The sequence below is a fragment of the Panulirus ornatus genome, chromosome 56, assembly GCF_036320965.1.
Source record: "Panulirus ornatus isolate Po-2019 chromosome 56, ASM3632096v1, whole genome shotgun sequence".
In the NCBI taxonomy this organism is placed as follows: domain Eukaryota; kingdom Metazoa; phylum Arthropoda; class Malacostraca; order Decapoda; family Palinuridae; genus Panulirus; species Panulirus ornatus.
In genome coordinates, this window is record NC_092279.1 from 26,881,919 (window position 1) to 26,905,331 (window position 23,413).

General features: G+C 41.1%; 1 protein-coding gene across 1 annotated transcript in view; it reads right to left on the minus strand.

The window, feature by feature from the left end:
- Positions 1-783: 783 nt before the first annotated feature.
- Positions 784-23,413, minus strand: part of Stoml2 (stomatin like 2) — a 77,502-nt gene continuing 54,872 nt past the window's right edge. The window contains exons 6-8 of the mRNA XM_071694163.1: positions 21,104-21,213; positions 7,060-7,192; positions 784-5,784 (exon numbers count right to left, since the gene is read on the minus strand). Of these exons, the coding sequence (XP_071550264.1) occupies positions 5,558-5,784; positions 7,060-7,192; positions 21,104-21,213 (470 nt within the window). The 3' untranslated portion in view covers positions 784-5,557. The remainder of the gene's footprint in view (positions 5,785-7,059; positions 7,193-21,103; positions 21,214-23,413) is intronic.

Here is a 23,413-nt window from a genome sequence, read left to right on the forward strand (position 1 = left end):
GAACCAATCACTCTCCTCTCTTCCTACTCGTGTTCATGCCTCACACTCTTGATAAAAACTTCTCATCGCTTCTAGCAGCTTACCTCCCACACCATATACTCTTAAGACCTTCCACAAAGCATCTCTATCAACCCTGTCATATGCCTTATCCAGATCTATAAATGCCACATACAAATCCATCTGTTTCCCTTAAGTATTTCTCACCCACATTCTCCAAAGCAAACACATGATCTAGACTTCCTCTACCACTTCTGAAACCACACTGCTCTTCCCCAATCTGATGCTCTTTACATGCCTTTACCTCTCTCAATCAGCACCTTCCCCTTTAATTTCCCAGGAATACTCAACAAACTTATGCCTCTGCAATACCATCCAAACCCACTGCCTTGTTGGATTTCATCTTCTGCAAGGTTTTCATCACCTTATCTCTCCACCAAACCACTTTCTCTGACTTTCTCACTTCACTCACCAACCTGGCCAAAACACCCTGTATCTGCTACTCTATCATCAGACACATTCAACAAACCTTCACAATATTCACTCCATCTCCTCCTCACTACTGTTATCACTTTACCCCCTTGTCCCCTTCACCAATGTTCCCATTTGCTCTTGTCTGACACCTGTTATTTACCTACTTTCAAAACATCTTTTTATTCTCATTATGCATGTGCAAATTTTCGAAAATTTGAAAAAATCCAAAATCCAAAACACTTCTGGTCCCAGGCACTTTGAATGATGGATACTCAGCCTGTGCTATGTGTATTTGTGTGAGAAAACTCTGAGAATGTTACAATAGTTTTATTTAGCCTTTGAACAGTAACAGTAGTCATAATAATGATAATAATAATGGTAATAATAATAATAATAATAATAATAATAATAATAATGACAATAATAAACAATAATAATAATAATAATAATAATAATAATAACAATAATAATATGAAAATTAAAAAATATATTAATAAGGTAAGGGTTGGGGAGAAAGAATTCTTCCTCCATATTCACTGCATGTCGTAAAGGATGACTAAAGAGGAAGGGAGCATGGGACTGGAACCATCCCTCCTTCCTGTACAGGTACACCACCGATTTTCCGGCACTCTTGGTTCCAAAGCCTTGCCGGATTAACCATTTTGCCAGACCAACCATGGTCACGTAATATTAATTCATCAGCACACCTCTAACCCAGTAATCATACATCTCTCATGTGTCTAAAGTATACCATGGACTGCTAGGAATTTAAATCAAACAAATATTAAATGAATACCCTAGGATGGTAAGTCTGTCCTTAGAGTATTTGAATCCTGTGGGGTCTTCCTTGTCTTCTGTTGTTAGTGTTTTCCTAGGTGGCCATCACCAGAATAATGCTGTTTCATCTGCATTATACACCTGCTCAGCACTGAGGCGCTCATCAGCTACGTGTTTCGCAAATTTGTCCACGTACTCAGCAGCTCCTTCATGGTTTGCAGACCGCTTTTCTCTGCACACTTTATTCATGAAAATTCCATGACGCTTCTTGAATCTTTGAAGCCATCCTTCACCATAGTCATGCTCATGTAATGATGAGAGATGGGTGATCATTAGTGCTTATGCACCTGGCCATGAGAAGAAAGACCAAGAGATGCAAGTATTTTGGAAGCAGGTGAGAGAGTGTGTCAGCAGTTTTGATGCAAGAAACTAGGTATTAGTGATGAGTGATTTAAATGTGAAGATAAGTAATGTGGTAGTTGAGGGCATAATCATGGCACATATGACATTCCAGTTGAGGGAATAATCATGGGACATAAGATATCCAGTATTATGAATGTAAACAATGAGCACCTTGTGGAGTTGTGTCCTGAAAAAGGACTAGTGATTGGAAATACCTGGTTTAAAAAAGAGATATGTATGTGAGTCAGAGAGATGGTCAGTGGGCATTATTATTGGATCACATATCAATTGATAGTTGTGTAGAAGAAAGACTTTTGGATGTCAATATACTGACATAGGCAGCAGCTGGGATGTTTGATCACTATCTTGTGAAAGAAAGTGTGAGAATTTTTAGAGGTATTAGGAAAAGAGGAAACAATATAGGTGAGAAGAGACAGGTGAAAGTAAATGAGCTTGGAAAATAAAGTTTTGTGAAGAAATATCAAGAGAGACTGAGAGTAGAAGGCAAAAGCTGCGAGTACATGAAGGAAAAGAGGAAATGATATTGGTGAGAAGAGACTGGTGAAAGTAAATGAGCTTGGAAAATAAAGTTTTGTGAAGAAATATAAAGAGAGACTGAGAGTAGAAGGCAAAAGCTGCGAGTACATGAAGCAAGGGGAATGGGTGAGGAATGGAAGGTATTTAGGGAAGCAGTGTTGGCATGTGCAAGAGATGTATGTGGCATGCAAATGGTGGGAGGTAGGCAGATCAGAAAGGGTAGTTAGTGGTGGGATGATGCAAAGTTGATAGTGAGAGAGAAAAGAAAGGTGTTTGGGCAGTACTTACAGGATGCAAAGTTGATAGTGAGAGAGAAAAGAGAGGTGTTTGGGCAGTACTTACAGGAAAGGAGTGCAAATGATTGGGGGATGTAAAAGGGAAAGCAGTAGGAGGTTAAGAGAAAGGTGCAGGGGTTGAAACAGGGTAAATTAGAGTGGGGTGAGTGAGTATCAGTAAACTTTATGGAGAATATGTTCTGGAAAGAGGTAAATAATGTGCAGAAGACAAGAAAACAACTGGGAACATCAGTAAAGGGGGAAAAAGGGAAGTGAAAACAGGTAGTGACGACATGACTAGTAGGTGGAGTGAGTATTTTGAAGGATTGTTTAATATGTTTGATGATGTATTGGCAGATGTAGGGTGTTTTGGTTGGGGTTGTGTGCAAAAAGAGAGAGTCAGAAAAAGTGGTTTGGTGAAGAGAGAAGGAGGTGAAAGCCTTGTGGAAGATGAAATCAGGTAATGTGGAAGGTTTGGGTGGTATTGCAGTTGAATTAATCAAGAAAGGGGATGACTGTGTTGTTGATCGGTTGGTAAGGATATTCAATGTACGTATGGATCCTGGTGAAGTGCCTGAGGATTGGCAGAATGCATGTTTCATGTCATTGTACAAAGGCAAGGGGATAAAGGTAAATGTTCAAATTACAGAGGAATAAGTTTGTTGAGTACTCCCGGAAAATCGTATGGGAGGGTATTTATTGAGAGGGTGAAGGCATGTACAGAGCATTAGACTGGGGAGGAGCAATGTAGTTTCAGAAGTTGTAGAGGATGTGTAAATCAGGTGTTTGCTTTGAAGAATGTGTGTGAGAAATACTTAGAAAAACAGATGGATTTGTATGTAGCATTTATGGATTTGGAGAAGGCATATGATAAGGTTGATGGAGATGCTTTGTGAAAGGTTTTAAGAGTATATGGTGTGGGAAGTAAGCTGCAAGAAACAGAGAAGTTTTTATCAAGGGTGTAAGGCATATGTATGAGTTGGAAGAGAAAAGAGTGATTAGTTCCCAGGGAAGATCGGTCTAAGGCAGGGGTATGTGCTGTCCCCATTGTTGTTTAATTTGTTTATGGATGAGTAATTAGGGAGGTAAATGCAAAAGTTTTGGGGAGAGGAGTGAGTATGCATGCAGTCTGTTGGGGATGAGAGAGCCTGGGAAGTGAGCCAGTTGTTGTTCAGTGATGATATAGCACTGTTGGCTGCAGAAGTTGGAGACTGAGTGTGGAAAAGTGTGTGAAAGGAGAAAGTTAAGAGTAAATGTGAATACGAGCAAGGTTCAGTAGGGTTGAGGGACAAGGTAATTGGGATGTGAGTTTGAAAAGAGAAAAATTGGAGGAAGTGAAGTGTTATAGATATCTGGAAATGGACTTAGCAGTGTATGGAACAATGGAAGCGGAAGTGAGTCATAGGATGGGGGAGGGGGAGAACGTTCTAAGAATGATGAAAAATGTGCAGAAAGAGAGAATGTTATCTCAGAGAGCAAAAATTGGTATGTTAGAAGGAAAAGTAGATCCAACAATATTATACGGCTGTGAGACATGGGCTATAGATAAGGTTGTACGGAGGAGGGTGGATGAGTTGGAAATGAAATGTCTGAGGACAATATGTGGTGTAAGGTGGTTTGATCGAATAAGTAATGAAAGGGTAAGAGAGATAAGTGGTAATAAAAAGAGTATCTCGAGATTGAGAGGGCAGAAGAGGGTGCGTTGAAATGGTATGGACATATGGAGAATGAGTGAGGAAAGGTTGAAAAAGGGGGTATATATGTATGTGTATATATGTGTGTATGTTGATATGTATATGTATGTGTATGTATGAGTGTATATGAGTGGCTGGGTTTTTCTTTGTTTCCTGGTGCTACCTTGCTGAAATGGGAAACGGCAATCAAGTATAATAAAAAAAAAAGTAATAATGATAATAATAATAATAATGATAATATGACATAGTTTCTGGGAGTGCTGAACAATGTGCGGAAAGAGAGAATGTTATCTGGGATGACAATAACAGCTATCTCTGAAGGAATAGTAGTCCCAACAATATATATATATGGATGTGAGGCACAGATCATAGATAAGACACTGGGAGGGCAAAAATGGCTATGTTTCAAGAATTAGTACTCCCAACAATGTTATAGGGTTGCGAGGCATGGGTTATAGATAAGACATTGTGGAAGAGGGTGTATGTGTTGGAACTTAAATGTTTGCGAACAACATGTGGTGTGAGGTAGTTTGACTGAGTAAGTAATGAAAGGGTAAGAAAGATGTGAGGTAATATAGAGTGTGGCTGACACAGCTGAAGCGGGTATGCTGAAATGGCCTGGACATTTGGAGAGAGGAAAGATTGAAAAAGAGGATAGATGTGTCACAAATGAAGGGGAAAAGGAGAACTGGAAGACCAAATTGGAGATTGAAGGATGGAATTAAAAAGGTTTTGAGCAATCTGAGCCTGAACATGCAGGAGGGTGAAAGGCATGCATGGGAGAGTGAATTGGAAGAATGTGGTATACTGTGGTCGATGTGCTATCAGTGGACTGATCTGGGGCATATGAAGCATCCAGGGAAAACCATGGAAAGGTCTGTGAGGCCTGGTTGTGGATGGGGAGCTGTGGTTTTGGTACATTAAACATGACAGCTAAAGAATGGATGTGAGTGGCCGTGGCCTTTCTTCGTATGTTCCTTATTCTTCCCTGCTAATTCGGGATGTTCCTTATTCTTCCTTGCTAATGCTGGAAACATTGATCTGGTAGGAAAAATACTTTTCCATATTTGTTCATCATTGCCTACTTCAGTATGGCAATGCCAAGAACAGATGAACAATGGCTCCATTTGCCCAAATCCAATCTATTTCTGTTATGTATAATGCATCAAAAGAATAATAATGAAATAATATTATCAACTCACTAATCTGGCTGATATAAATTACACAAATAGTTCTGAGTATCATTTTCAGAATATAAAAAAAAGTGATGTTATATATCAAGGGAATGCAGTCAATATAATCATTATAATTTAAAACTGTACAATACATTTAAACAGTTAATATTGATAATCCTATAACCAGGTAATTTTTACATTTCATTCTCCTAAAAAAAATCTTGTTCTATTTTTCATCCTCATTTTCTGGTTGCAGTACTTCTGACTCTTTCTTGATTTCTGCATCAACCTTAAAAGACTTTGTGAGGGATTTGTAAATACTGACAGCAGAACCGACTACTCCAGTGACATCTGCAATATTGGATGGCAAAATAAGGGTGTTATTTTTATGAGCCATTTTCTGGAATGCTTCAATGTATGCCTCTGCTACAGATAAAGATGCTGCATTCAGTCCTGAAAAAAAAAATTGCTCTTGAAATTCAAGCTCCTTTTGTAAAATAATCAAAATTAAATACACTATGATAAATAAATATGATCGTATGTGTACTCAGCAAATGGATCGTTTAAATCAATGCAAAATGGGTACAGCATCCATGTGGTTAAAAAGAAAATATATTTAACAATAAAGGGGCTTCTTTTTGTATGCATGTGTATACTTAGTGCACTGCAACTAATATTTATAATGTGGAGCCAAATTCAAGAAGTTCAAAGGTTAAAATATCCACTAATAAGCATGTGGCAAGCTAGCTACTCCACTTTGCAACTCTACTGTACTGGTTACTGGTGCCTGGAGGACTGGCCCACATGAGATCCTCATTAATTATACAGTAAACATGATGAATGGATATTCAATCAGTCAAATAATCAGTCCCCTACAACAAGCACTGGTGGCTGAGTGATTACATCCCACTTCCCTGCCTCATGTCTTGGCAAGAGAAGGTGGAGGTTCAAGGCTTACTGCTGGTGGTAGTTAAATATATTCTATGGATGTGTGTGTGTTGTAAGGCATTAAACTTCATGAACTCAGGAAAAAGCTACACCAGTTATATGAGCCTATGGGACTAGCCTAATGGGGATCCACTTTGTCTACACATAAGATGAATAGAAATTTGAATAGCCAGTTCCTTATTGTAGGTACTGGTGGCCACGTGGTTATATGCTTTCCTGCCTAGGCAAGAGAAGTTACAGGTTTTATGAATGTGGGCATTGTTATGTACTTAATCTTATGTTTGTATACCTCCATGTTGTCAGTGAATTTAGTAAATGCTACAACTAATTTCTGGCACTGGCACAGAGAATTAATTGGTATTCAAGTGGTCAAATATCCATTTCCTTACTATATATGTAATGTTGAGTTATGTGCCATCCTGCCTCCCATCTTGGCCAGGGAAGGTAGAGCTTCTAGCCTTGCTTATAGGGGTTTATGTTCTACGGATGTGTGTAATTATGCCAATCACATAAATTACATCACGATCAATGCACTAGAGAGGTGCTACCTAATGGGAGAGGAAAATGCTATAAAGGTATCTATATGTTCATAAAATCTCTTCTACAAATAATATATGTATCCAGTGGAAAATGGTAAGAAACGTCTTATTCTGTGCACTGGATAGGCTTCTTTATCACTCTCACAAATTTATAAAATAAAGTTATAAATTCCTGCCTGTGGTCTTGATGTACACTGTTACCAAAGCCAATAATATTTTCATCCACTATTTTTGTACTTACCCTGCTTGTGCATTAATGCTTCACAGAGAATGGCAAGTCCTTCTGCCTGACCCTTAGCATTATTGACTTGTTCAATCTTATCAGCTTCAGATGCTAAGATACGTGACTGTCTTTTACCCTCTGCAACATTGATCTGAAGATGAGACACAGAATGTAATAAAGTATCTAAACAATGTAACCTCTGCAACATTAATCTGAAAATCTTACACATAGGATGGAATTCTGCTTGCAGCAATTGCTCCAGACTCAACCTAGCTATTCATCCACCCCTTGGGGTTAGTTGATAAAATGGATACTTGGCTCAGGCCAGGGCAGATTAGAAATGGTAGTGAGTGGTGGGATGAAGAAGTAAGATTATTAGTGAAAGAGAAGAGAGGGGCATTTGGATGATTTTTGCAGTGAAATAATGCAAATGACTAGGAGATGTATAAAAGAAAGAGGCAGGAGGTCAAGAGAAAAGTGCAAGAGGTGAAAAAGAGGGCAAATGAGAGATGGGGTGAGAGAGTATCATTAAATTTTAGGGAGAATAAAAAGATGTTTTGGAAGGAGGTAAATAAAGTGCGTAAGACAAGGGAACAAATAGGAAATTCAGTGAAGGGGGCTAATGGGGAGGTGATAAGAAGTGGTGGTGATGTGAGAAAAAGATGGAGTGAGTATTTGAAGGTTTGTTCAACGTGTTTGATGATAGAGTGGAAGATATAGGGTGTTTTGGTCGAGGTGGTGTGCAAAGTGAGAGGGTTAGGAAAAATGATTTGGTAAATAGAGAAGAGGTAATAAAAGCTTTGCGGAAATTGAAAGCCGGCAAGGCAGCGGGATTGGATGGCACTGCAGTGGAATTTATTAAAAAAGGGGGTGACTGTACTGTTGACTGGTTGGTAAGGTCATTTAATGTAAGTATGACTCATGGTGAGGTGCCTGAGGATTGGCAGAATGCTTGCATAGTGCCACTGTACAAAGGCAAAGGGGATAAAAGTGAGTGCTCAAATTACAGAGGTATAAGTTTGTTGAGTATTCCTGGGAAATTATATGGGAGGGTATTGATTGAGGGGGTGAAGGCATGTACAGAGCATCAGATTGGGAAGAGCAGTGTGGTTTCAGAAGTGGTAGAGGATGTGTGGATCAGGTGTTTGCTTTGAAGAGTGTATGTGAGAAATACTTAGAAAAGCAAATGGATTTGTATGTAGCATTTATGGATCTGGAGAAAGCATATGATAGAGTTGATAGAGATGCTCTGTGGAAGGTATTAAGAATATATGGTGTGGGAAGCAAGTTGTTAGAGGCAGTGAAAAGTTTTAATCGGGGATGTAAGGCAAGTGTACGTGTAGGAAGAGAGGAAAGTGACTGGTTCTCAGTGAATGTAGGTTTGCGGCGAGGGTGCATGATGTCTCCATCGTTGTTTAATTTGTTTATGGATGGGGTTGTTAGGGTGCTGAATGCAAGAGTTTTAGAAAGAGGGGCAAGTATGCAGTCTGTTGTGGATTAGAGAGCTTGGGAAGTGAGTCAGTTGTTGTTCGCTGATGATACAGCGCTGGTGACTGAGTTTGGTAAAGTGTGTGAAAGAAGAAAGCTGAGAGTGAATGTGAATAAGAGCAAGGTTATTAGGTACAGTAGGGTTGAGGGACAGGTCAATTGGTAGGTAAGTTTGAATGGAGAAAAACTGGAGGAAGTGAAGTTTTAGATATGTGAAAGTGGATTTGGCAGCGGATGGAACCAAGGAAGCAGAAGTGAATCATAGAGTGGGGGAGAGAGCAAAAGCTCTGGGAGCATTGTAAAATGTAAGGAAGTCGAGAACGTTATCTTGGAAAGCAGAATTGGGTACGTTTGAAGGAATAATGGTTCCAACAATGTTATATGGTTGTGAGGCTTGGGCTATAGATAGAGTTGTGTGGAGGAGAGTGGGTGTGCTGGAAATGAGATGTCTGAGGACAATATGTGGTGTGAGGTGGCATGATCGAGTAAGTAATGAAAGGTTAAGAGAGATGTGTGGTAATAAAAAGAGTGTGGTTGAGAGAGCAGAAGAGGGTGTTTTGAAATGGTTTGGTCATATGGAGAGAATGAGTGAGGAAAGATTGACAAAGAGGATATATGTGTCAGAGGTGGAGGGAACGAGGAGAAGTGGGAGACCAAATTGGAGGTTGAAAGATGAAGCAAAAAAGATTTTGAGTGATCGGGGCCCGAACATGCAGGAGGATGAAAGGAGTGTAAGGAATAGAGTGAATTGGAACGATGTGGTATACCGGGGTCGAAGTCCTGTCAGTGGATTGAACTAGGGCATGTGAATAATAACCTTACAAACCAGTCAACAACAAAGTCACCCCCTTTTTTTAATAAATTCCACTGCAATACCATCCAAACCCACTGCCTTGCTGGCTTTCATCTTCCGCAAAGCGTTTACTACTACCAAATCATTTTCCCTAATCCTCTCACTTTGCACATCACCTCGACCAAAACACCCTATACCTGCCACTTTATCATCAAACACATTCAACAAACATACAAAATACTCACTCCATCTTCTCACATAACCACTACTTGTTATCACCTCCCCATTAGCCCCCTTCACTGATGTTCCCATTTGTTCCCTTGTCTTACGCACTTTATTTACCTCCTTCCAAAACATCTTTTTATTCTCCCTAAAATTTAATGGTACTCTCTCACCCCAGCTCTCATTTGTCCTCTTTTTTATCTCTTGCACCTTTCTCTTGACCTCCTGCCTCTTTCTTTTATACATCTCCTAGTCAGCTGCATTATTTCCCTGCAAAAATCAGCCAAATGCCTCACTGTTCTCTTTCACTAATAATCTTACTTCTTCATCCCACCACTCACTACCCTTTCTAATCTGCCCACCTCCCATGCTTCTCATGCCACAAGCATCATTTGCACAAGCCATCACTGCTTCCCTAAATACATCCCATTCCTCCCCCACTCCCCTTACCTCCTTTGTTCTCACCTTTTTCCATTCTGTACTCAGTCTCTCCTGGTACTTCCTCACACAAGTCTCCTTCCCAAACTCACTTACTCTCAACACTCTCTTCACCCAAATATTCTCTCTTCTTTTCTGAAATCCTCTACAAATCTTCACCTTAGCCTCCACAAGATAATGATCAGACATCCCTCCAGCTGCACCTCTTAGCACGTTAACATCCAAAAGTCTCTCTTTCGCACGCCTATCAATTAACACATAATCCAACAACACCCTCTGGCCATCTCTCCTACTTACATACATACACTTATGTATATCTCTCTTTTTAAACCAGCTATTCCCAATCAATAGTCCTTTTTCAGCACATAAATCTACAAGCTATTCTCCATTTCCATTTAAAATAATAATGATAATAATAAAAATAATAATAATAATAATAATAATAATATCTTTTTTTTTTGTCGCGGTCTCCTGCGTTTGCGAGGTAGCGCAGGGAAACAGACGAAAGAAATGGCCCAACCCACCCCCATACACATGTATATGCATACGTCCACACACGCAAATATACATACCTACACAGCTTTCCATGGTTTACCCCAGATGCTTCATATGCCCTGAATCAATCCACTGACAGCACGTCAACCCCGGTATACCACATCGATCCAATTCACTCTATTCCTTGCCCTCCTTTCACCCTCCTGCATGTTCAGGCCCCGATCACACAAAATCTTTTTCACTCCATCTTTCCACCTCCAATTGGGTCTCCCACTTCTCCTCGTTCCCTCCACCTCCAACACATATATCCTCTTGGTCAATCTTTCCTCACTCATTCTCTCCATGTGCCCAAACCATTTCAAAACACCCTCTTCTGCTCTCTCAACCACGCTCTTTATTTCCACACATCTCTCTTACCCTTACGTTACTTACTCGATCAAACCACCTCACACCACACATTGTCCTCAAACATCTCATTTCCAGCACATCCATCCTCCTGCGCACAACTCTATCCATAGCCCACGCCTCGCAACCATACAACATTGTTGGAACCACTATTCCTTCAAACATACCCATTTTTGCTTTCCGAGATAATGTTCTCGACTTCCACACATTCTTCAAGGCTCCCAGAATTTTCGCCCCCTCCCCCACCCTATGATAATAATAATTTTTTTTTCTTTTTTTTTTATACTTTGTCGCTGTCTCCCGCGTTTGCGAGGTAGCGCAAGGAAACACACGAAAGAAATGGCCCAACCCCCCCATACACATGTATATACATACGTCCACACACGCAAATATACATACCTACACAGCTTTCCATGGTTTACCCCAGACGCTTCACATGCCTTGATTCAATCCACTGACAGCACGTCAACCCCAGTATACCACATCGCTCCAATTCACTCTATTCCTTGCCCTCCTTTCACCCTCCTGCATGTTCAGGCCCCGATCACACAAAATCTTTTTCACTCCATCTTTCCACCTCCAATTTGGTCTCCCTCTTCTCCTCGTTCCCTCCACCTCCGACACATATATCCTCTTGGTCAATCTTTCCTCACTCATTCTCTCCATGTGCCCAAACCATTTCAAAACACCCTCTTCTGCTCTCTCAACCACACTCTTTTTATTTCCACACATCTCTCTTACCCTTACGTTACTCACTCGATCAAACCACACATTGTCCTCAAACATCTCATTTCCAGCACATCCATCCTCCTGCGCACAACTCTATCCATAGCCCACGCCTCGCAACCATACAACATTGTTGGAACCACTATTCCTTCAAACATACCCATTTTTGCTTTCCGAGATAATGTTCTCGACTTCCACACATTCTTCAAGGCCCCCAGAATTTTCGCCCCCTCCCCCACCCTATGATCCACTTCCGCTTCCATGGTTCCATCCGCTGCCAGATCCACTCCCAGATATCTAAAACACTTCACTTCCTCCAGTTTTTCTCCATTCAAACTCACCTCCCAATTGACTTGACCCTCAACCCTACTGTACCTAATAACCTTGCTCTTATTCACATTTACTCTTAACTTTCTTCTTCCACACACTTTACCAAACTCAGTCACCAGCTACTGCAGTTTCTCACATGAATCAGCCACCAGCGCTGTATCATCAGCGAACAACAACTGACTCACTTCCCAAGCTCTCTCATCCCCAACAGACTTCATACTTGCCCCTCTTTCCAAAACTCTTGCATTTACCTCCCTAACAACCCCATCCATAAACAAATTAAACAACCATGGAGACATCACACACCCCTGCCGCAAACCTACATTCACTGAGAACCAATCACTTTCCTCTCTTCCTACACGTACACATGCCTTACATCCTCGATAAAAACTTTTCACTGCTTCTAACAACTTTCCTCCCACACCATATATTCTTAATACCTTCCACAGAGCATCTCTATCAACTCTATCATATGCCTTCTCCAGATCCATAAATGCTACATACAAATCCATTTGCTTTTCTAAGTATTTCTCACATACATTCTTCAAAGCAAACACCTGATCCACACATCCTCTACCACTTCTGAAACCACACTGCTCTTCCCCAATCTGATGCTCTGTACATGCCTTCACCCTCTCAATCAATACCCTCCCATATAATTTACCAGGAATACTCAACAAACTTATACCTCTGTAATTTGAGCACTCACTCTTATCCCCTTTGCCTTTGTACAATGGCACTATGCACGCATTCCGCCAATCCTCAGGCACCTCACCATGAGTCATACATACATTAAATAACCTTACCAACCAGTCAACAATACAGTCACCCCCTTTTTTAATAAATTCCACTGCAATACCATCCAAACCTGCTGCCTTGCCGGCTTTCATCTTCCGCAAAGCTTTCACTACCTCTTCTCTGTTTACCAAATCATTTTCCCTAACCCTCTCACTTTGCACACCACCTCGACCAAAACACCCTATATCTGCCACTCTATCATCAAACACATTCAACAAACCTTCAAAATACTCACTCCATCTCCTTCTCACATCACCACTACTTGTTATCACCTCCCCATTTGCGCCCTTCACTGAAGTTCCCATTTGCTCCCTTGTCTTACGCACTTTATTTACCTCCTTCCAGAACATCTTTTTATTCTCCCTAAAATTTAATGATACTCTCTCACCCCAACTCTCATTTGCCCTTTTTTTCACCTCTTGCACCTTTCTCTTGACCTCCTGTCTCTTTCTTTTATACATCTCCCACTCAATTGCATTTTTTCCCTGCAAAAATCGTCTAAATGCCTCTCTCTTCTCTTTCACTAATACTCTTACTTCTTCATCCCACCACTCACTACCCTTTCTAATCAACCCACCTCCCACTCTTCTCATGCCACAAGCATCTTTTGCGCAATCCATCACTGATTCCCTAAATACATCCCATTCCTCCCCCACTCCCCTTGCTTCCATTGTTCTCACCTTTTTCCATTCTGTACTCAGTCTCTCCTGGTACTTCCTCACACAGGTCTCCTTCTCAAGCTCACTTACTCTCACCACCCTCTTCACCCCAACATTCACTCTTCTTTTCTGAAAACCCATACAAATCTTCACCTTAGCCTCCACAAGATAATGATCAGACATCCCTCCAGTTGCACCTCTCAGCACATTAACATCCAAAAGTCTCTCTTTCGCACGCCTGTCAATTAACACGTAATCCAATAACGCTCTCTGGCCATCTCTCCTACTTACATAAGTATACTTATGTATATCTCGCTTTTTAAACCAGGTATTCCCAATCATCAGTCCTTTTTCAGCACATAAATCTACAAGCTCTTCACCATTTCCATTTACAACACTGAACACCCCATGTATACCAATTATTCCCTCAACTGCCACATTACTCACCTTTGCATTCAAATCGCCCATCACTATAACCCGGTCTCATGCATCAAAACCACTAAGACACTCATTCAGCTGCTCCCAAAACACTTGCCTCTCTTGATCTTTCTTCTCATGCCCAGGTGCATATGCACCAATAATCACCCACCTCTCTCCATCAACTTTCAGTTTTACCCATGTTAATCGAGAATTTACTTTCTTACACTCTATCACATACTCCCACAACTCCTGTTTCAGGAGCATTGCTACTCCTTCCCTTGCTCTTGTCCTCTCACTAACCCCTGACTTTACTCCCCAGACATTCCCAAACCACTCTTCCCCTTTACCCTTGAGCTTCGTTTCACTCAGAGCCAAAACATCCAGGTTCCTTTCCTCAAATATACTACCTATCTCTCCTTTTTTCACATCTTGGTTACATCCACACACATTTAGGCACCCCACTCTGAGCCTTCGAGGAGGATAATAATAATAATAATAATAATAATAATAATAATAATAATAATATTTTCATTCATTACACTTTGTCGCTGTCTCCCGCATTAGCGAGGTAGCGCAAGGAAACAGACGAAAGAATGGCCCATCCCACCCATATATACATGTATATACATATACGTCCACACACGCACATATACATACCTATACATCTCAACGTATACATATATATATATATACACACACAGACATATACATATATACACATGTACATAATTCATACTTGCTGCCCTTATTCATTCCCATCGCCACCCCACCGCACATGAAATGACAACCCCCTCCCCTACATGAGCGTGAGGTAGCGCTAGGAAAAGACAACAAAGGCCACATTCATTCACACTCAGTCTCTAGCTGTCATGTATACTGCACCGAAACCACAGTGCCCTTTCCACATCCAGGCCCCACAGAACTTTCCATGGCTTACCCTAAACGCTTCACATGCCCTGGTTCAATCTAATGACAGCCTGTCGAACCCAGTATACCACATCGTTCCAATTCGCTCTATTCCTTGCATGCCTTTCACCCTCCTGCATGTTCAGGACCCGATCGCTCAAAATCTTTTACACTCCATCTTACCACCACCAATTTGATCTCCCACTTCTCGTTCTCTCCACCTCTGACACATATATCCTCTTTGTCGTTTCCTCACTCATTCTCTCCATGTGACCAAACCATTTCAAAACACCCTCCTCTGATCTCTCAACCACACTCTTTTTACTACCACACATCTCTCTTACCCTTTCATTCCTTACTCGATCAAACCACCTCACACCACATATTGTCCTCAAACATCTCATTTCCAGCACATCCATCCTCATCCTTACAACTCTCATCTATAGCCCACGCCTCACAACTATATAACATTGTTGAAACCACTATTCCTCCAAAGATACCCATTTTTGCTTTCTGAGATAACCTTCTCACCTTCCACACGTTTTTCAATGCTCCCAGAAATTCCACCCCCTCCCCTACCCTATGACTCACTTCCGCTTCCATGGTTCCATCTGCTGCCAAATACTGTCCCAGATATCTAAAACACTTCCCTTCCTCCAATTTTTCTCCATTCAAACTCACCTCCCAATTGACTTGTCCCTCAACCCTATGGTACCTAATAATCTTGCTCTTATTCATATTTACTCTCAGCTTTCTTCTTTCACACACTTTACCAAATTCAGTCACCAGCTTCTGCAGTTTCTCACCCAAATCAGCCACCAGCGCTGTATCACCAGCAAACAACAACTGACTCACTTCCCAAGCTCTTTCATCCACAACAGACTGCATACCTGCCCCTCTCTCTAAAACTCTTGCATTCACCTCCCTAACAACCCCATCCATAAACAATTTAAACAACCATGGAGACATCATGCACCCCTGGTGCAAACCAACATTCACTGAGAACCAATCACTTTCCTCTCTTCCTACTCGTACACATGCCTTACATCCTCGATAAAAACGTTTCACTGCTTCTAACAACTTGCCTCCCACACCATATATTCTTAATACCTTCCAGAGAGCATTTCTATCAACTCTATCATATGCCTTCTCCAGGTCCATAAATGCTACATACAAATCCATTTGCTTTTCTTAGTATGTTTCACATACATTCTTCAAAGCAAATACCTGATCCACTCATCCTCTACCACTTCTGAAACCACACTGCTCTTCCCCAATCTGATGCTCTGCACATGCCTTCACCCTCTCAATCAATACTCTCCCATATAATTTCCCAGGAATATTCAATAAACTTATACCTCTGTAATTTGAGCACTCACCTTTATCACCTTTGCCTTTGTACAATGGCACTATGCATGCATTCCGCCAATCCTCAGGCACCTCACCATAAGTCATACACTTATTAAATAACCTTACCAACCAGTCAACAACAAAGTCACCCCCTTCTTCTACTTGTTATCAGCTCCCTATTAGCCCCCTTCACCGATGTTCCCATTTGTTCTCTTGTCTTACGCACTTTATTTACCTCCTTCCAAAACTGCTTTTTATTCTCCCTAAAATTTAATGATACTCTCTCACCCCAATTTTCATTTGCCCTCTTTTCACCTCTTGCACCTTTCTCTTGACCTCATGCCTCTTTCTTTCATACATCTTTCTCTTGACCTCCTGCCTCTCTTTTTTATACATCTCCCAGTCATTTGCATTATTTCTCTGCAAAAACCGTCCAAATGCCTCTTTCTTCTCTTTCACTAATAATCTTACTTCTTCATCCCACCACTCACTACCCTTTCTATTCTGCCCACCTCCCACACTTCTCATGCCACAAGCATCTTTTGCACAAGCCATCAATGCTTCCCTACATACATCCCATTCCTGCCCCACTCCCCTTACATCCTTTGTTCTCACCTTTTTCCATTCTGTACTCAGTCTCTCCTGGTACTTCCTCACACAAGTCTCCTTCCCAAGCTCACTCACTCTCACCACTCTATTCACCCCAACATTCTCTCTTCTTTTCTGAAAACCTCTACAAATCTTCACCTTCGCCTCCAAAAGATAATGATCAGACATCCCTCCAGTTGCACCTCTCAGCACATTAACATCCAAAAGTCTCTCTTTCGTGCACCTATCAATTAACATGTAATCCAGTAATGCTTTCTGGCCATCTCTCCTACTTACATAAGTATACTTATGTATATCTCTCTTTTTAAACCAGGTATTCCCAATCACTAGTCCTTTTTCAGCGCACAAATCTACAAGCACTTCACCATTTCCATTTACGACACTGAACACCCCATGTACACCAATTATTCCCTCAACTGCCACATTACTCACCTTTGCATTCAAATCACCCATCACTATAACTCAGTCTCGTGCATCAAAACTACTAACACACTCAGCTGCTCCCAAAACACTTGCCTCTCATGATCTTTCTTCCCATGCCCAGGTGCATATGCACCAATAATCACCCATCTCTCTCCATCCACTTTCAGTTTTACCCATATCAATCTAGAATTTATTTTCTTACACTCTATCACATACTCCCACAACTCCTGTATCAGGAGTAGTGCTACTCCTTCCCTTGGTCTTGTCCTCTCACCAACCCCTGACTTTACTCCCATGACATTCCCAAACCACTCTTCCCCTTTACCTTTGAGCTTCGTTTCACTCAGAGCCAAAACATCCAGGTTCCTTTCCTCAAACATACTACCTATCTCTCCTTCTTTCTCATCTTGGTTACATCCACACACATTTAGACATCCCAATCTCAGCCTTCGAGGAGGATAATAATAATAATAATAATAATAATAATAATAATAATAATAATATTTTCATTCATTACACTTTGTCGCTGTCTCCCGCATTAGCGAGGTAGCGCAAGGAAACAGACGAAAGAATGGCCCATCCCACCCATATATACATGTATATACATATACGTCCACACACGCACATATACATACCTATACATCTCAACGTATACATATATATATATATACACACACAGACATATACATATATACACATGTACATAATTCATACTTGCTGCCCTTATTCATTCCCATCGCCACCCCACCGCACATGAAATGACAACCCCCTCCCCTACATGAGCGTGAGGTAGCGCTAGGAAAAGACAACAAAGGCCACATTCATTCACACTCAGTCTCTAGCTGTCATGTATACTGCACCGAAACCACAGTGCCCTTTCCACATCCAGGCCCCACAGAACTTTCCATGGCTTACCCTAAACGCTTCACATGCCCTGGTTCAATCTAATGACAGCCTGTCGAACCCAGTATACCACATCGTTCCAATTCGCTCTATTCCTTGCATGCCTTTCACCCTCCTGCATGTTCAGGACCCGATCGCTCAAAATCTTTTACACTCCATCTTACCACCACCAATTTGATCTCCCACTTCTCGTTCTCTCCACCTCTGACACATATATCCTCTTTGTCGTTTCCTCACTCATTCTCTCCATGTGACCAAACCATTTCAAAACACCCTCCTCTGATCTCTCAACCACACTCTTTTTACTACCACACATCTCTCTTACCCTTTCATTCCTTACTCGATCAAACCACCTCACACCACATATTGTCCTCAAACATCTCATTTCCAGCACATCCATCCTCATCCTTACAACTCTCATCTATAGCCCACGCCTCACAACTATATAACATTGTTGAAACCACTATTCCTCCAAAGATACCCATTTTTGCTTTCTGAGATAACCTTCTCACCTTCCACACGTTTTTCAATGCTCCCAGAAATTCCACCCCCTCCCCTACCCTATGACTCACTTCCGCTTCCATGGTTCCATCTGCTGCCAAATACTGTCCCAGATATCTAAAACACTTCCCTTCCTCCAATTTTTCTCCATTCAAACTCACCTCCCAATTGACTTGTCCCTCAACCCTATGGTACCTAATAATCTTGCTCTTATTCATATTTACTCTCAGCTTTCTTCTTTCACACACTTTACCAAATTCAGTCACCAGCTTCTGCAGTTTCTCACCCAAATCAGCCACCAGCGCTGTATCACCAGCAAACAACAACTGACTCACTTCCCAAGCTCTTTCATCCACAACAGACTGCATACCTGCCCCTCTCTCTAAAACTCTTGCATTCACCTCCCTAACAACCCCATCCATAAACAATTTAAACAACCATGGAGACATCATGCACCCCTGGTGCAAACCAACATTCACTGAGAACCAATCACTTTCCTCTCTTCCTACTCGTACACATGCCTTACATCCTCGATAAAAACGTTTCACTGCTTCTAACAACTTGCCTCCCACACCATATATTCTTAATACCTTCCAGAGAGCATTTCTATCAACTCTATCATATGCCTTCTCCAGGTCCATAAATGCTACATACAAATCCATTTGCTTTTCTTAGTATGTTTCACATACATTCTTCAAAGCAAATACCTGATCCACTCATCCTCTACCACTTCTGAAACCACACTGCTCTTCCCCAATCTGATGCTCTGCACATGCCTTCACCCTCTCAATCAATACTCTCCCATATAATTTCCCAGGAATATTCAATAAACTTATACCTCTGTAATTTGAGCACTCACCTTTATCACCTTTGCCTTTGTACAATGGCACTATGCATGCATTCCGCCAATCCTCAGGCACCTCACCATAAGTCATACACTTATTAAATAACCTTACCAACCAGTCAACAACAAAGTCACCCCCTTCTTCTACTTGTTATCAGCTCCCTATTAGCCCCCTTCACCGATGTTCCCATTTGTTCTCTTGTCTTACGCACTTTATTTACCTCCTTCCAAAACTGCTTTTTATTCTCCCTAAAATTTAATGATACTCTCTCACCCCAATTTTCATTTGCCCTCTTTTCACCTCTTGCACCTTTCTCTTGACCTCATGCCTCTTTCTTTCATACATCTTTCTCTTGACCTCCTGCCTCTCTTTTTTATACATCTCCCAGTCATTTGCATTATTTCTCTGCAAAAACCGTCCAAATGCCTCTTTCTTCTCTTTCACTAATAATCTTACTTCTTCATCCCACCACTCACTACCCTTTCTATTCTGCCCACCTCCCACACTTCTCATGCCACAAGCATCTTTTGCACAAGCCATCAATGCTTCCCTACATACATCCCATTCCTGCCCCACTCCCCTTACATCCTTTGTTCTCACCTTTTTCCATTCTGTACTCAGTCTCTCCTGGTACTTCCTCACACAAGTCTCCTTCCCAAGCTCACTCACTCTCACCACTCTATTCACCCCAACATTCTCTCTTCTTTTCTGAAAACCTCTACAAATCTTCACCTTCGCCTCCAAAAGATAATGATCAGACATCCCTCCAGTTGCACCTCTCAGCACATTAACATCCAAAAGTCTCTCTTTCGTGCACCTATCAATTAACATGTAATCCAGTAATGCTTTCTGGCCATCTCTCCTACTTACATAAGTATACTTATGTATATCTCTCTTTTTAAACCAGGTATTCCCAATCACTAGTCCTTTTTCAGCGCACAAATCTACAAGCACTTCACCATTTCCATTTACGACACTGAACACCCCATGTACACCAATTATTCCCTCAACTGCCACATTACTCACCTTTGCATTCAAATCACCCATCACTATAACTCAGTCTCGTGCATCAAAACTACTAACACACTCAGCTGCTCCCAAAACACTTGCCTCTCATGATCTTTCTTCCCATGCCCAGGTGCATATGCACCAATAATCACCCATCTCTCTCCATCCACTTTCAGTTTTACCCATATCAATCTAGAATTTATTTTCTTACACTCTATCACATACTCCCACAACTCCTGTATCAGGAGTAGTGCTACTCCTTCCCTTGGTCTTGTCCTCTCACCAACCCCTGACTTTACTCCCATGACATTCCCAAACCACTCTTCCCCTTTACCTTTGAGCTTCGTTTCACTCAGAGCCAAAACATCCAGGTTCCTTTCCTCAAACATACTACCTATCTCTCCTTCTTTCTCATCTTGGTTACATCCACACACATTTAGACATCCCAATCTCAGCCTTCTGAGAATATGAAACAGATATACAAATGGCATTTCCTGTGGTTATATTATCGACAGAAAGCATTATCAATTAGCCCTTCAAGATGTTATTAGCAGCATGAGCATATTCTCAGTAAGTGATCAAGTTCTGTGCCTAAAATCAGGATTAGCAACACACAAACCACCATGTCTCCTACAGGTCAAAAACAATAATCTTTTTCCTTTCCAGGGATGATGTTAATACATCTAAGGGAAAGTTAACAGACTGCATGTTAGTTTTTATGAAATATTAAAGATATTCAGTACCTCAGCTTCTCTTACTCCCTCTGACTCAAGAATAGCAGCTCGTTTTCGTCTCTCTGCTTCTACCTGCATCTGCATTGCATCTTGTACACGTTGTGGCAATTTGATATCACCTGAATTATGGAAAAAATTTTACTGTTAGTCTAGAAAATATCAGAAAATATGCAGAGTACAACAAATAAGTTGCCTCTGGTCACAAAAAAAGGAAACATTATCATGGATGATGGCATAAGTTGGCCTTGGTTACTCATGGAAACACCATCATTGATGAAGTCATCTTACTCCTACTGATGATTCTTTCCTTGGGCCAAATACATAGTCCACATGTTATCAACACATCCCCAAAAACACCATTTTGCGAATCAAGGTGTTCCACAATTGTCTTTTCTTTCCCCTGACTTAAGCTTCATATTTTATCATTTTTGGAAGTCCACTGTGCCATTTCTGCTTACTTAATAAGACAACCTCCTATCTCTTTAAATAATTTTAATTTTTGCATGCAAGCAAACAATGACTGCACCCTTCTTTTCAGCACATTCTGAGGCTAACCAACATGCATAATTCTTCATCACATACTGTAGGAGTGTTGTTAAATCTTCAGCATTTTAAGTTCTATATACTGTCATTAGATGAACCACACTGGAAGGATACTGCATGCTCCACAGTCCTCTGAATAAACAGTTTAATGATGCATTATAATAATGAACTCTGTATAGCCTTACTCCTTTCATAATGATGGTATGAACAATTTCCTAATAAATTTAGACTATCTTAATTACCAATGACCAATGAACTTCCTCAAACAGTTTCTTTTTATAATACATGACTACCTTTTCCTGCATAGCAAGGTAGTGCCAGAAACAGATAAAGAATGGCTGCATTTACTCATATTCACTCTCTAACTGTTATGTCCAATGCACCATAATCACTATTGAGTCATCAGCGTATGAGTGCTTGGATTACTTGTGGAGGAGAGGAAATCATTGAAAAAAAGGAGTAAAAATGTAGGGGACAGGACAGAACCTTGAGGGATACTGCTATTGATGGAAAAAAAGGGGGTGGAGACTGATCCATCAATAACCACATAGATAGATCGGCTGGAGAGGAAGCTAGATATGAAGAAGCAAAGTGAGAGAGGGAAGCCAAAAGAAGGAGTTTAGAGATGAGAACCTAATGCCACATCCTGTCAAAAGCTTTGGATATGTCAAGGGCAACTACACATGTCCCCAAAATCTTTCAGGGATGATGACCAGACATTATCAAGATAGGAAAGAATATCCCCAGTGGATATTGCCTTACGGTACCCATACTGGTGATCAGAGAGAAGACTATGATTTTCAAGGTGTTTAAAGATATGGGAGTTGAGGAGGGATTCAAAGACTTTGAATATTGGTAGATGTCAAAGCAAAAGGACTACAGTCAGAGGGGGAAGAATGGTCACCCTTCTTTGGGACAGGATGTATCAATGAATGCTTCCAAGGAGAAATAAAAGTTTTGGTTTTTAAACAGAAACGGAACAAATGAACAAGCACAGGTGCAAGTTCAGTGGCACACTCTTTCAATACATGGGGATAGATGCTATCAAGACCATACACCTTGCCTGTGTCAAGAGAAAGAAGTGCTCTTTGGATAGTCCGAAAAGAGATAACGGGAAGGGGCTTAGAACTAGTACGAGGGACATCAGAGGCTGACGGAATGTTAGTCATCCAAGGTGGAGTTAGAGGAGAAACAGGAACCAAAGAGTTGTTTTGTCTACTGCAGAGACAGCTATAGTACCATCAGAACAGAAAAGTGAAAGAAAGGTAGAGTGACAGTAGTTAGAGATGCCCTTAGCTAAAGACCAGAATAGGAATTAGTGGGTGTCGAGGAAGGTTATCACACTTCCTTTGAATAGAGGAATACTTTACCTCACAGATAATGTGCTTGCAGTGGTCATGGGTGGTGATAAAAGCTGAATGAAAGCTAGAGGAAGGAGAGATTTTCCAAGCCTGATATGCCTGATCCCTTGCTTGAATGGCCTCAGAACAGGAACAGTTGAACAATGGACTGGATGAAGAAGTCATCTGAGAGGAAGAGGGGATGAATGCTTCCATTCCCACAAGAATAACCTCTGCTATGTGTTTGCTGGAGACAGAAGCATCACCACATAAGGCAGAAATTTCCCAAGGAAAGTCACAAAAGAACTTATGTAAGTTATTCCAATCAGCTTTGTTGAGGTGCCAGTATTTATGCTTAGAAGGGGCTACTGAAGGGAGATATGCCTTTAGAATAGATACATTTATGAAAGTGTGATCTGATGAACCAACTGGGGAT